Raw genomic sequence first — 16,177 nt, forward strand, 5'->3', positions numbered from 1 at the left:
TGCACTTTTAAGCACAAGAGCAAACATACAAATATAAGACATTCAGAAGATGCATTCAAAGATGTAATATGTAGTATTCTACACTGGTCACTAGAGGTCAGTAATGGTCAGTAACTCATTCAATACCGAAGATGTATTTATTTGTTTTTATAAACTTGTGTGCCCGATCCAAAAGACTACTTCTTACATCTTTTGATATGTCTTTATACCTTTTTGTATGAGAGGCAAAAAGAGATGATGACACTGCTAAATGTCGCTTTAAAAGCAGTTTTAAGCCGAGATTCTAATTTTTCTTTTGGTTGGTTACATGTTTATATGTTCATAGTAATAATAATATTCTGTGTGTCTTCAAAATTCAGTCAAAATCGTCTCAAATGGCTGGTACTGAAGGGGTTGTCTTTTGAAAAATGGCTGGGATAGAATGAGTTAATAACAGTCATTGCAGGAAATATGCTATCCAGAAAAAAACATAAAAAATACAACAAAAATACTCTCTCGATACATGTAAATCTATTTTATATCTAACTTATATCTAATATGTCTTATTGACTGTTATTATGTCTACCATATTGTGTAATACAAGTGTAAAAGTAACTTTATGGGTGTTATTTGATGTCTCGAGGGCTATTATAATGTAAAAAAAGACAGACAGACAACTTTATTAATCCCTTTGGGATTCCCTCAGGGTATCTATGTTCTAACTACATCAGTATTCTTTTTTTAATAAGTAATCCTACTTTTTGGAAATTTACTGATCACAGAACTGATCTGGAACTAATTAACTGCAATAAACAAGGGAATACTATATATGTTATTGTAATTTAAACCAATATTTTCTGACTAAATAAAGCTAAAAGCTAGTGTCAACACATCAACATATAGCCAATGAAGTGTCATGACATGTGTGTACAGTATATAGTATATAACAATACATGAGTTTGGAACGTACAATATATTACAGCAATACAGTTTACAGTATATGTATAGTAATAAATACATAAAAACATGAATACTGCCCATTTGATACATCTTCCACTGATATATTTTCGTTATATTGATTTTCATGAAAACAACTTGAACACATTACAAGAAGAGTGGTTTATATTTACAAAAATTCTAGATAAAACTGACCTTGTGTAATAACCCTCCTCTCCACTAGATAGAAGCATTTGCCATCAAATCAGCAAGGCAAGAATCACTATTTTGATGAAGCAACCTCTTCAGTGTTTAAAATTAAAATGATACACAGGCAGCACTTTACCTGTGTGTCTTGCAGTTGACGTCTCAACTTGCTTAGCAACCGGGGGCTGTTGAATAGGCCGTGAAGATGGCGGAGCTGTCTCCTGTTAAAAAAAAAAAGCAACACATCAGAATCATGTTTATTAGACATGATAAATAACATTTAGTAGACACGCTGGAACTAAAACTGTATATCTACAGTAGATATTGTCTCTTCCGGTCCATTTGTGACATTTACCATGAAATGTTTCATCTTTGTGCTCAGTTGATCCCATTAGAGGTCATGGGAAAATGTGCAAGCTAACATTAAACCCAAACAATCCCCAAAAGATCACCGAGTACGAATGTTTCCTGACACAAACAAGTGTAACCCAACTCTTCCCAACACTGAAAAATAACATCAGTGAAGTAGCATATTACAGTATACAATATAGTGTACATCTGTAAACTATAACATATGATGTTGCTGTATTACTTATATTAAATTACCGTAAAGCAATGATGTTTAATATAAAATTATGCCCCACCCTCAAAAATGTTATTAACAAAATGTGTAACATTTAAACTAAATGACATATATTTGTCCATATTTACCATATGATAGTTGTATGCAGTTTTTGTGAATAAGCCTTTTATAAACACATCATATATTAGTTACAAATTAGTTTATGTTAAATAGTCATCTTCTGGCTCTTTGTGTTTAATTATATTTTGGGTATTATATGAATTTATGTTTATGTACAGTATGCTGTATAACCTGTGTATAATAGTGATCTTATTTCATATATCGATATGTTGGTTATTGGCCCATATATTGGATATTATTTTTTTGCCCCAAAACAGCTGGTTCGGCTCCAGGATGCCCTTGTGAGGATAAGCGGTACAGAATATGGATGAATGGACACAAATTCTCATCGTTCCAAGTCACATAGTGTAATCTAAACTCTCTCATTGGTTGCATTGGAAGTAGTCAGTCAGTCATTAGTTTTGAACTCAAGTCGTATACTGCGCTTCTCGTCTAACAGTATGTTCTTTCACACAACAGTAATCACGTAAGAACTGGGACATTCTGGTATTTGTGTTTTTTTTTAAAGGTTCATGAACAGATGCTAAAGTATGCACACCAGGACAACAGCCCCCTTTCTAAAAGTGTGCATCTTTCAGGGTTAAAACAGGAACAATAATACCATTATTTTCTCAAACCTCAACCTTGAGACCAGTTTCCAAAAGATGTCATAAAAGCAAACTGCCAAAATAACGCTGTTTATTATCAGTTTTCAACAAAAAAAAGAGTAAAAGGGCGCTTAACAATACGGGTTGCCAAGCAACCGGAGTAATTGAAGACTGGAGGAGGCAGGAGTAATTTCAACTCTTTTGTGTGAGTATGGAGGCAGGGGAGGAAATAATGGATAACCCTGTCCTAAACACACACACACCCTAACACGCATGCATCTGAAGCTTATTCTTCACCTGAGACACACCTCAAATTGTCACCTGTGAAGGATGTAAAAGTGAGCGCAGCTGAAGCGGAAAACATGAAGCCCATGTTGATAATTAACTCGATTTTTTTCTGACAGCCTAAATCCCCCTGCTGTGTCGCATAGCAATGACTATGCTAAGAATTTGGTCAGGCCATGGTTGACTTTTCAGCGACTACACAAACAACAATGTGATAGAGAATACCCAACATCTTCACTCATCTTCATCATAACAGAGGGCGATGGGTGGCTGACCCGAGCTGTCTAACAATGTTGATGGATTTGAACCGCACGACCTACAGATTCTAAAAACACATATCCAGTTTCCTTGGTGATGAAAGTCCTTGAGTGTAAAAAAAAAATCATTTTTTTTTTTTTTTACCTTTTTTACCTCTACGTATCAATTTCTATTATTTTCGAACATCATATTTGCATTTTTACATAGTGAACCAAAGATAGGATGTTAGTTGAGTACAGTAATGCTTCATTTATTTTCAGCCCCAACACTCTCCATACACATACACTGAAATATATCCTTAAGTTAGACTGTGCTTTGTGAATTGCATTATTTTCAAGGTTGAGTTCGCATTAATATACATTATACAGTGTATAGTATTAGATCAATAGGCAGGCCCATTAATGACCCAGAATGCTACAATTCAGAAAAAGAATTCTGAAAAAAAACATGATTTCATCAATCATATTGTGCTTTAACATTTGTGCAAAACTGAATTTTATTGGGGAAAAATATATATGTATATATACATATCCATATATATGTAAATGCATATATACATATATATATACATATACACATATACATATATATACATATACATATATACACACATATATACACACACACACACACACACACATATACACACACACGCACACACACATATATATATATATATATATGTGTGTGTGTGTGTGTGTGTGTGTGTAATATTAGCTTCCTTGATGCATGATGCTGTGTAGTTCGGAGCACTATGTATGAATGATATGAATTAGTAGATGAATAGACTGCAATAGCAGCTCTTAAAGCTGCTATCCCGGGTACATTCCCTTTTTTCCGAGGTATTGCCCATGGGAGAATGGCAATTAATGTATTTATTGACCCTTTCGTCAACTTTGGTGGAGGTCTGCACTTTTTCTGGATGTGAAAGTACAAGCCCAGCTGCCACAGGTAGTTTGCGATTGAGATCATTATAATTATTAACAACAGCTAAAATGTAGCAAATGTCAATTACCCTGGTGAATGTCTGGGTTGCTACAGACAAAAACAAGCTGATAACATAGTACGTCTTCTTTGTTAAGGATTTCCTGAGCATCTTTACATCCCGTTTTTACAAATTCCTGAATGACATAATGGAAAGTCTCACATCTACCCTCTCCTCTTTGCCCAGACTTGTCTTGTGCTGCACATTGACTCTGTAAGTTGTGCTACCTGTGAACAGACATAACATGGGAAAACATTCGCAGGTAAACATTAGGTACCAGCTGTCGTCTTCAGCACCACTTCTCTTATTATAATGCTAATAAACACCGATTGAACAGATGGAAGAAACCCACTTGTAAAAGTGACAGGGCATCAGTGCAGAATTCTTAATGTCCAGACAAGGAGTTGTTGCAGTGTGGACCTGCCCATTAGGTCTGCACTCTTTCCGCTTTCTGTTCTTAATCAGGAGCAAACTCAGTTGTGGTGCGAGGGGGGTGGGACGACTTAAGTGGGTGTTTGTGGATTCTGATTGTGCGCCAATGTGAAAGAGACATAAAGCAGGGACAGAGAGACCAAATGACAAAATCCAGCTGGAAAAATATAACGGAATAAACAGAGAAATCCTTTATCATGGAATATGGTTGTTAGTGTATCAAATTTAAACAATTTGCAGTGTCTCTTTCGAGATGAATCACGTCTCACTTTTCAACTGGGCCTGGCATATCTCTATAAAATCATTTATAGAGATGCTTCAAATTTTGCGGTTTCACTCTCTTGGTTTTTCAAAAAAATATATAAATAAATCATCGCTGTTTTCTGGTTGAATATGTCCTCATATTCGTAAAAAATGTCAATTTTTGTATATGTTACTTTTTTGTGCTTATAGTAAGCATTTCCAAGCATAAAAATTAAGATGTTGCAATAATATGCAGTACTCTACACTGGTCAATAGGTGTCAGCAATGTTATATTGATGAGACAATAGCCAGGAAGTACTGTACAGAAAGTGGAAGTTGAGAAATTAACAATAAAAACACTCATAATGCAAACATGTGAGTCTATTATGTCTTATTTATTCCCTACGTGCCTTATTTTCTCTTATTATCTTTACTGTATTTTGTATTATGAGTGTAAATGTCACTAGAGGGTGTCATGTGATGTCTAGACCACTAATACTGTGTACAAAAACATATTTACAAGGTTGTAAGCAGGTTCTCTATGCTCTGACGACAAAAATACAAAATTTATAAATAAGGAATCCTACTTTGTGGAAATGCAATCTTCACTCTCGGGTGTGGAACCACTTAACCGTGATAAACAGGGTATTACTATACTTCTTTTGATACCCTCCTGGGCCCTAACACTGAGTACACTTGCATAATCAGAGATCAACTACAGTGGTAAAACATGCCCTCTCCTTTAAAAGGCAGGAGCTGTACCCTTACACCACCAGGGACTGATTGATGATGATGCTGTACATCCTTGTGGCAACTAGCCTTGGTACTCCATGCATCACGGTAGCAATGTCTTGTATTCTGCATGTAGGGAAGGGCGGCTCTGCATATCTGTATGATAACTTTGATGTTCAATGCTAATGGATAGTATACATATACAGTACTTCCATGACAATACTGTAAAAATGATACTGCATGTTCATACATGGCCTCTCTCTCATCAAATGTCATTCCATAACAAATACAAATGACTCCATACCACCCATGTGTGCTTCTCTGTTACTGGTTTCGATGGTCTGGTTTCTCCATCGGCACTTCCTTCCCCTGAGGCCTGAGAATAACAATAACAGGTTTTTTTTTTAAATTTAAGGTTCACTTGTAATTGCTTTACTACACATTTAGCAAGAAATGCTCCATTACAAATATTTTTGGTTCCTTACCAAAAAAGTAATGTTCGTAATTTTTATGCATTTTGATTAATAGGCGTTCCAAAGAAAATAGTTTCACTGATGTCTGTTCACCTCCTTAACCGTTTGCAACCGCTAGACCCAACACAGATGGCAGCGTGGTTGCATATCTCACATCCATGTTATTTAAACCTGCTATATTAGATGATTAGATACTTACAATATCTGAGTCATCTTCATCCTCTTCGCAATGCCTCTCAGCAGCACGGGGGTCTCCCACCACCCTCAGTTCACTGATCACACCCTGTTATAAAAACAAGAACAAGGTGAATGCCAATGCTTGGTAATGAAATCTCAATCAATCTTGTTTTCATGCAACTGCATAGATAAGTAGATATTTTTCAGCAAATTCAATTTAGTACATTCAGAGAAGCTGAATGTATTAGGGAAGTGTTAGACACTTGTTCAAATTTGGTTTTCATATTCAGTATCTGTATACTCCAAAATTGTCCATTGTTATGAATGTGAGTGGGAATGATTGTTTGTCTATATGTGCACTGTGATTGGCTGGCGACCAGCCAGGGTGTACCCTGCCTCTCGCCTGAAGACAGCTGGGATAGGCTAGCCCACCCGCGTCCATTGTGAAGATAAGCATAAGAAAAAAAAAATCAATATCCAGCATCAGGAAATCTTGTGACAACTGCAGTACATACTGCAGGTGCAGTGCTGTGGAAAGAGATCGTGAGCTTGGTGAACTTGCTTAACGGTAAACCTGTTGGACTGTTCCCAAAGACACAATGTGGCAGCTATGGAGAGCAACACGTTCCTCTTCAACACAGTAACACAGTGATTCAGTCACACAAAACTGAGCCATATGAAGTCGCAGGTGTCAGCATTTGATAAAGAAGTTGAGGAACACTACTGAATTCAAAATATAACTCATGACAAAACAGAAAGGTGGTGTTGAAGACAAAAGTGTCTTTAGGAAAAGTCACATCTTCAATGAAGGTAAAAGTAACCTTATTTTTCATTGATTCCTTTCTTTGGGGGAAAAACTTTTGGTGTAAATTTTGACTTTAATCCAAAAACACGCTAACCAAGGCGGACCCAAACCGAGGTTCCACTGTAAAAGAGTGTCATGTTAAGTTCATTTATTTGAAAAACTCAAATGGGAATGTTACAAAAGTCTGTTTGCTGCATCAACAATACGTTTCATCTTGGTGCTAATGTTGTTGTTGGTCTGGATCTCCTCTCCTCCTACTTCCCTGCTCTATCTTCGCCAACAAGTCTTCAATAAAAGGTACAAGTGACGTTAAATATTCATGTATGCATTTCAGTCCTCATTTAGAATTATTTTGCTCTCTTTTCTTAATGTAAAACTGTAATTATTCTCAGTAAAGACATATTTTTTTCAAATATGTGGGTGTCCGTGACAGATTAATTGTATTTCCATTATTTCTTATGGTAAAAAAATTATCAGTTTTTGTACATAATTAATAACAAAAACGAAGTACCGCTGTAGTTATGACACTAGCCCTTGCCCATGCCAAAATCCTCCACTTACTGGCAGACAATTTACGGGAAGCTCGAGTGATGAATTCAACATTCATGTTATGGTTCAGATCAAGCCAATTTGAGCAATAAAATCATACAAACTATTCAGCTGCAATGTCTCGCATGCTTGATTATGAAAATAAACCAGCAGCAGAGCAGCAGGTGTTATGTTGATGCTGGTTCCAAAAAAATGGGATTTGGGATTTGTGCTTCCTCTACTCTGAAAGGTTTTAAATTAAGAATTGCTGTGAACTCATGACATTTTTTTTTATTTTTGTAAACCGCACAACCTCAGCATGTGTTTTGCACACAACAGCTACAGTTTTTATACATACCAGAAACTTGTCTGGATTCGTGCCTCCAGCCTGTCCGACAAAGACCCCAGCGCCAGCTTCCAGCTCCATCTCATCAGGGGACCTTTCGATGCGCATAACTTGAGGATCGATATCACAGTTGAGGTATAACATCACCTTGTCATCCTTCACTGCAATGGCAAACCGGGTCCAGGTGTCCCTCAAAGAGGGTACAATGAACCTGGCCGCCTCGTATGATGTCTCTGAATCAGGCTCCGTGTAGTACAAGATGACATCCTGATTGCTGCCCATCACGGGTGACAGTTTCACACCCACATACATGATTTGCTGTGTGGCATCCGTGACAGAGAATAACACACCGCCTCTGTCAGAAGTGGCTTTCAAGTTGAAGATGAGGGAAAAGTCACGGTAGAATGGGTTCGGCAAATGGGCACGTGCCAGTTGACCCGTGTTGGCATCGGGGCCAAACAGGTATCCTGGAGTGGTGTCGGGCCCGTAAACTCTGGTGATCTCATTCGGAGGAGGGTCCCCAATCAGCTGCAGCAAAGATAGACCGGTGTCTTCTAAAGAGGAACAAAAAAAATGCATGTGAGCCCACTATTTCAATAGAATGAGTTGGAGGTTAAAAGAAAGGGCAGCATGGCAGGGTTAGAAGAGGTTTTCTTGATTGCATGCAATTGTGTCTGTTGGAATTGTCATTTCACTCTTTGATTAAACAAATCATTATTACTTATGGTATTGCTGCAGCCTACATGACATTGACAAGGATGGTAATTTAATGTGTCTGCACCAAAAATGATTTATGACAGGGAATTCATCTGATCTCAGGTGTGAGAAGAGCCCCCTTTTCACTGGGTTTCATTCCAGACTTACCAGCAAATGGCAGAAATATGCAAGTAATTAAGACACCCATAAAAAAATTGTATTTTGCTGACACATGGCTTGCTTCTCCCCACCTCAAAATCCTCCTTATACTGTTCACTTACAACACAAACCAGATTCAAGCCCTATGAAGTTCGACTTTACTCTTACACACTCCACTCCATCAGCTCCCCCCCCCCCAAATATATTCATTTAACAAATCATATTGCGGTTTCTTGCTGTTTTGCAGTTTACTGTAGACTATTATTAGTCAAAAATATGCATATTTAAAATTTTCCCCCCAAAAATGGCTAAATGGATTATAATAGAAATACAAGGCATTCCAGACAAAATACTGATGCATTCAAAGACAAAAGGTATACGGTTGTGTGTAAGAACTGTGTGTATGTAAGTATAATGTACACATGCATAAGTATTATTACTACATATGTGTGTGTAGTAAGCATATCAAATGAAACAAAACATAGGCTAGGGGCAGATAAAAAAAAAAAAAAAAAAAGCCGAAAATCACTTAATAAGCGGCACTGGCAACTATGATGTTTGGTCGTCCCTCGCCACTTTGCAGTTGGAATTTTGCAGCTTTACTTGGTCACGGTTTTTCAAAAGAACATTGATTACTAAATAATTCTGTTTCATGTTTGAATGCAGCCTATTACGACTTAAAACATATGCATGCTTGAGCAAATATATTTTTCTTTGTTTCGGACTACCAAACAAAGATTTGATTTGAAAAAAAATTCTTTTTGTTTTTTTTTTACCAAAAATCCATGAATTTGCCGAATCACAAATGTGCAGGCTTCCACTGTACAACATGACTGATTCACGCAAACACAGATGAAAAATACCAAATGCATCTCAAAAGACAGGCAGTATTGCAGATGCATACCCACATATGAATGCACATGTTCAGGTTTATCCATAAAACTGCTGGCCGTTATCTTATGAAAGCCAGGCACTATTGTTATCAATATAGAACCTAACTAAAGTGAATCATTTTCTGTATATGTCGTCAGCATATGTTCCCCCAAACCCCCATCTCTCTTGGTGACTGGTGACGCAGTATATATAAAAAAAAACAACAAAAACACAGATATTTACATTACATGGTGCGGTGTCTGTGTTATTGTTTCACTGACATTGAGCTTCAGACAAAAATGTACTTATTACTTTGATGTAATGTATTCCACAAAATTCAAAAAAACACTGTTTTGAGACAGCACTTGTAGTTTTTCATTCTTTGAAGACAAAGCTTTGCTTTACCACCTGGTGACTCATGCTCAAGCTCCATTTGAGGGTTCAAAGCCTCCCCACTGCCATGAGTGCTGGAGATCAGTGAAGATGATGGTCAGCTTTGTTGAGAGCTTAAACACACAAGGAGTTTGACTGAACCCAGGGGTCTTGGTTTCTGCTCAACAACCCTCAAAACAAGTGAATAGTCTGGCACACTGTTCAACAAATAAAGAATCTCTCTTCTGAAACTGAGCTGACAAAGAACCAAGTCAAGCCTTAACAGGACAGCAGTAAAGTTCTTTACACTGTTATTAAGTGATACCTTTTCCTATGGTAGTATAATTTGATGACATTTCCTCAGTGTAGACTTGGCGACATGAAAGATAAATGAACACCTGTTAGATAAACAAACATGTAAAAGTCACAACAAATGTTCATCTTAAACATATTTATCATGTAAAAAGTCAAACAGACACTAAAGTTTAACTGTGGCTAGTAAAAGTGTAATTTACAAACAGATGTTTACTCTGTTAAAATCAGAATGACAAAGCTCGAGGGACTCTTTGCTGGGCTTGTGTTCGCATGCCTGAACCACATCCTGACTATGTGGACAAAATGTTACCTGGAGTCAAAGTTATCAATCAACAATGCTAATTTGGTGCCTTTGAAAAGTTCTGGTGCTTAAACAGTGCCAGAGCAGGTACTTGGACATGGAAAACAGCAGTAATACAGGACACAGGGAATGTGCAAAAAATCTTCATAATTGAACAGTACGTTAAATCATACATAAAAAAACTGATTCACCACTCTGGCAACCTGCTTGCATTGTAATGTAGATATTCAGAATTTCTACGTTCATGAATACACCTCGCTTGCTGTGAGTGTGATTGGTGGAGAGCAAGAGAGGAACGTGTGTGAGTTCACCGTGTCTGAAATGTGTACAGTCATCCTTCGCCATATTGCAATATCACAAATTGAAATACAAGTGATGTGTAGTATTCTGATCACGAGGCAGCAATAAGCAATGACATGTCTGATGTTATGTGAGTGAAAAAAAAAAGTTAACCTCCATTCCGTGTGGAAGTGGTACGTTTTTGGCTTCTTAAATTTAGCTTAATATTTCACCTTCCTGACGAATACAGATGGTACCTACTCGTGGAGATTAAAACCCGAGGTGCCCGCTCGAAAGTCCAGAACGCTAACCACTACACCATGGCGGGCTCCAATACATCTTTACATTATAAGTGATTCAAAAATATTAGGTCATGATATTCACGTTAACATGTTGAAAATGTACTTAAATTATGAGATGTGCCACATTAGTTCGATAGCTGCAAAGCCATATGAAATACACACTAAAACAACACCAGAAGAGCACACGTCTTGTCACATCTGCACTGCTTAATGTTAACAAGGCAGCTAACGTCTGTGGCGGTTTAATTGTCAACTTTTGGCAACACATCTAATGCTTGTGGTTTCAGCACATCGAAGCCCTGCTCCAACTGTGAGTATTAACACAGGACATGACAAAGTATTTCCACATAGTGGACAGGCTGGACCTCCAGTTTCTCTCATACCGTAGGACGGTATGACCGAGAGAAAACGTAGTATGTCTTGAAACCAGTAACTGGCCCATCTCGAGTTAAAACCTGTATTTACAAAGTCATAAACAGGTTTTCTATGCTTTTCCATATACTGTATTCCAACACTGAGTCTGATGTTGTGAAAATTTATTTATCGTGGCCGGGTCTGGAACCAATTAACAAGGGACAACTGTATTGCTGTTGGCATGTTAATGTTGGCAATTGAGTTTAAAAATGTCAGACTCTGTGTGTCTCTATGGGACCATGCATTTCCTACAAGATGTTACTTGATAAATATCACCTTCGAACAATTGCTGCAGCTGGCTGGCTAAGTCAGCTTTAATTTAGCATCTTAATAAGGCACAATAGCTATTTCATTTTTCTGTCGACCAGTACGCATCCCGAGTGAATGGTGACATTTTCCACAGCAATACTGCAATAACTGTATTATTGATCCTAAGATACACAGTTAGACATGTTTTAGCTTCCCCACTTTGTTTAACAAGGCCTTTCATTCTTAATCTCTATACAGATGAAATGACAATGTCTGTAAAATCGCATCATCTCAAGGACTTCTCTATACAAGATCATCGTCATCTTTTCTTTCTACTGTTATTTCTTATTTTATGGTCATGTGCCAAATGTACAAACAGACTTTCCTCTTGAAACATCGAAGCTTCCCAAACCTATCATTAGTGAAGCATCCCACCTTTTAACTCATCATTCACATAAACAGATGTGCATCGGCCATTTTCTACTGAAATGAACTGGAGAACCTTCTGAGAAAACATTCCACTATGTCCACGTTACAATAATTTAAAAAACAAAAGAGAGAAATCTAAAAAATAAAAACAGGAAAAAAGTGGAATTTGCAAAAAAAAAATCAGCGTAATTTGGGAAAAATTAAATGGATTTCATGGGACCCTACAGAATGTAGTGAAGTGAACTGCCTTCAGCAGGTCTTTCTCTCTATGCTTGTATGACAGTTTATATACATCTTTTCCTATTGTCAATAGGAAAAACATATTCTAAATTTCAACAGATCCAACAAGGAATGACAGTGCTCATATTAGGGGTTCGACTATATATAGAGAATCCTACACAAAAACATTACCATTAGCATTTTAACAGCATTCTTGCATTCTCAATGTCGCCTTACCAAAGACCCTTTGTGAACCAATGACAGCTCCAAGGTCAAGCGGATAGTCACTGAATGGAGTAATGCTGAGTTTATGGTACTAGTTTGTCTTGTCAAGAAGGCCTCCTCTTATTGGTAGAACATTCCAAGATGGGGCAACGCAATTGCGATTCTCTGGGTAATGAGCTGAAAACATCGCCTATATGTAGAGCTTTAGGATTCTGCATGGGAAAATATTTGGGAATCTGGGAAGTCACATGTTTAGACATTGTGTTGTCAATCTAGAACGGCAAATCTCAACTGGTGGGTTGGGCCACAAAACTGTGTCACTGATCAATTCTAAGTTGGTTGTGGGCAGCTAGTAAAAAAAAATACAGGATTTAATATAGAGCCGATGTGTCTGATGTTGATATAAAATTATTTTGACAGTTGTCTTCCACCTTGTTGTTTGCTTTAGGGGACCTATTATGCTCATTTTCCCGCCCTTTTTATTAAGTTGTGGACTCCTATAGAGCAGCTACACATGATAACCAGCACAGAAGGCTTTGTAGATCTTCCAGAATCTACACCTGTTACAGCTGTTTGCTTGGATTTTCGCAAAAATCCGGTCTGTCTTAATTTATTCTAGTCATGGCACAACTCCAGGCTGCAGTTGGTCACACTCCCAAGTGCTCAGGAAGACTTGCAGATAGCTGCTGAACCCAATTGTATAAGAGTTGACAAACGGTATAGGAGTTTTAACATACAGCCATATGTGTTGGATCCCGAATCCGATCCAGAAGTAGAGACTGGACAGTCCCAAGTTTCTCAAGAAACGGAGCTTTAGCATTTTAGAGTTAGGTTTCTCCAACATCTGTAACGTGCAATGTGGTTGTTACACGTTTTTAGACGTTACACAAGCTTGGGTGAGGGCAGAGAGTGTGTCATTTATTTAATGTGAGCAATGAAATTATGGCGACTAGCATAACGTACATAATTGTTAGGACTACACAATGAAATATGTTTTTGCCAAGGTTCAAAATATTACCAAGTTTGAGTTACAAGCTTTTGCAAGCAGTAACAAACCCTCTCCTGAACACAATGTCTGCTTGATACGCCATTATATATACGGTAGTTGTTTTACATTTACATTCAAGCAAAGCATACTGAACATATAAAGCGATCGTAGAGGTTCCCAGTCACCATTGGTCTATCTAAACCAAGTGTTACAAACCAGAGATCCCAGAGAGGCAAGATAACGTATCAGGGCATGCAGAAACTTGGGTTTGTCAGACAGACTGATGAATGAATTATGAAAAATGAAATATCTAAAAATTCGATTTGCCTACATTAACCATGGGACAATGTCTAAAGCTGTTACCAAAGCTATCAATCCAAACTCGCAGTCATCTTAAAAAGTCAGCAAATTGTTGATGCAACAGTACCTACTAAGCATAGTCAATTGACACATTACTATCATACTACCTAAAACAGGCATGCAACTGAACAACACTTAAATGTATATGAATTTTAGTAAGTGTGTGCATGTCTGTAATCTGCCCAATGGACGGTAGGAGCAAGCCACATGCAGTTTAATGAACAAGAGAACAAATAGATGCAACAGATTACAGATTATAAAATGGCATGCAGTTATAAATAGAGCATCCCACCACAGCAAACACCACAGCATGTTTTAATCTGAGTAAGTTTCCTGTGTGAGGATACTCATTGGGGTGCTGCTTGGGATCAAAGTGTGTAGGTACGGGGTTGCAATTGTAGGTATGGGGTTGACATTGCAGATAAACTGGGGGATAAGGATTTGGAAAACTGGTTCAAATAAATATCCAAATTGGTATTCATTTAAAACCAGTCATTACCTTTCTGATTCAAAACAGACAAGCACCGATACCCATCATACTCTTCATCCGGGAGATTTTGGCACTTCACAGGGAGGTGGCCCTCATCCAGGAGTGTCCAGCAACTGTCCTTTAAAACCTCACAAAAATTTCGGCAAGGCAACACCGGCACTGGAGAGCCACACTTTGGTAGTAAAAGAAGACAGAAAAACCTCTCCAAATCACAGTGGCAATTTGACCTCAACAACCAAGCCCATTCATTTAGGAGTATGTGGACTTGCTCCATGCTAGACTGGTTGAAGTGATTGGGCACAGCAAACTTCTCGCCGGTCATGGATGAACAGAAGGGAAGTGCAGTATTCAGCAATAAGCAATACGGGGTAGCTAAGTCTTTGTCCTTGTTGGCTGGTGTCCAACTATCCAAAGAGCTTTGATTAGGTTTCAACCGACTCTCTGGTGTAATTGGTAAAGCCTGATCGTTGACTCGGTGCTGGGTGGATTGGGGTAATATTGCTCTGTCTGATTGCACATTAGCTGGTTGTGTAATTAACAAGCTTGGTGTTTCTAATGTAGGAAATATTACACTACCTCCTGGTGTTTTTCTTCCAGAGTTACGTGGACTCTCGAGGTCAACTGTAGAATCAACTGCATGCCCCTGAAGGACTTTCTGCATGTCTTGTGGTATCACAATTCTTCCTGAAGAGTTTTTGCCAACAACCCGGTTTAATAAATCTGCAATGGCTGATTTCTTGTGAGAAGGAATGGTCAAATCAGACTGATTTGCATTCCAATTTAAGCTACCCCCACCAAGATTGTTACCCTCTTGAGTCCCACTAGTACTGATCTCAACGCTACTTTGAAACATCAGATCACTAACTTTAGAACGCACACTTCCCACACTGGCAAACCTATTTTGCTTTTCCACAAAGGATCTACCGGACTTGCTGCTAATTTCATCTGGTTTGGTAAATTCTGATTCTAACAGAAGACTGAAGCTATCATGAGCAAATTCAGACCCAAATCCAACTTCTTTCAAAGCAGCATGATTAGATCTACCAGAACCCATACCTTTAAGTGAAGATGCTTCATTACCAGGTTTACTTGTGCTTGGCGTAATCGTTGTTGTGCCCTTGTCTGACGTATGTTCAGTCCCTGCTCTTGGTGTGACAGTAGTAAACTGAGGAGTTTGAGTCCCTTGCAAAGTCCGATCAACACTTTGGTTAGTGTGTCTGTCCTCAATGACCTCTCCTCCATCATTTAAAATGGGCTCGGTTGGTACTTCTCCACTACCAGCTGGACTGCCGGAACCCTCGTGATCCACTAATGGAGCCAAAGTAGTAGTTCCAGTCCAGGACCAAAACCAAGCATCAGAGTAGGCAACACAAAGAGTCAACAAAAAAATCCCACAAAAGGTCCTCATCTTTGGCATATTGGTGAACACATCCACCTGTTTGATCAGACTACCTCAGTGAACTGTGACATGCCCTGACAACCCCTACTGTCCACAAACACACCCACACATACCCACACCCCAACACAAACACATACACGAGTGTGGTCTCTTCACTCTCTCTACTTGGCAGAAAAGACAAGTGAAGAGAGTACCCATTCAAAATGGTAAACCCCAAGAGCAGGAGGAGCTGCGCTCCTTATTGGCTCTCCTGACAACAGTTCCCCTCTCAACTCCTCCTCCCTTTGTCAAAGCAGTGAAAAATGATCTCTCCTGCTGACCTATACTTTAGAATTATGGCAGTCTTTCTTTTCAGTGTGTAGTATGAATGCTTCCAATGTTTAGTGACTGTCCTTGACACTGGAAAAAAAAAACACTGTGATTGGTTGCAC

General features: G+C 38.3%; 1 protein-coding gene across 6 annotated transcripts in view; it reads right to left on the reverse strand.

The window, feature by feature from the left end:
• The window catches only part of col18a1a (collagen type XVIII alpha 1 chain a), a 66,078-nt gene that overhangs the window by 15,033 nt on the left and 34,868 nt on the right, over nucleotides 1–16,177 (reverse strand). For 2 of the 6 annotated variants that reach the window (XM_058081532.1, XM_058081531.1), the window contains exons 3-6: nucleotides 7,689–8,230; nucleotides 6,020–6,103; nucleotides 5,652–5,723; nucleotides 1,262–1,343 (exon numbers count right to left, since the gene is read on the reverse strand). In XM_058081532.1, the coding sequence (XP_057937515.1) occupies nucleotides 1,262–1,343; nucleotides 5,652–5,723; nucleotides 6,020–6,103; nucleotides 7,689–8,230 (780 nt within the window). Of the gene's footprint in view, nucleotides 1–1,261; nucleotides 1,344–4,102; nucleotides 4,390–5,651; nucleotides 5,724–6,019; nucleotides 6,104–7,688; nucleotides 8,231–14,356; nucleotides 15,032–15,403; nucleotides 15,960–16,177 lie in introns of those variants that run through there. The other 4 variants (XM_058081528.1, XM_058081530.1, XM_058081529.1 and 1 more) reach the window with 4 other exon arrangements.

The sequence above is a fragment of the Doryrhamphus excisus genome, chromosome 9 (assembly GCF_030265055.1).
Source record: "Doryrhamphus excisus isolate RoL2022-K1 chromosome 9, RoL_Dexc_1.0, whole genome shotgun sequence".
Classification (NCBI taxonomy): Eukaryota; Metazoa; Chordata; class Actinopteri; order Syngnathiformes; family Syngnathidae; genus Doryrhamphus; species Doryrhamphus excisus.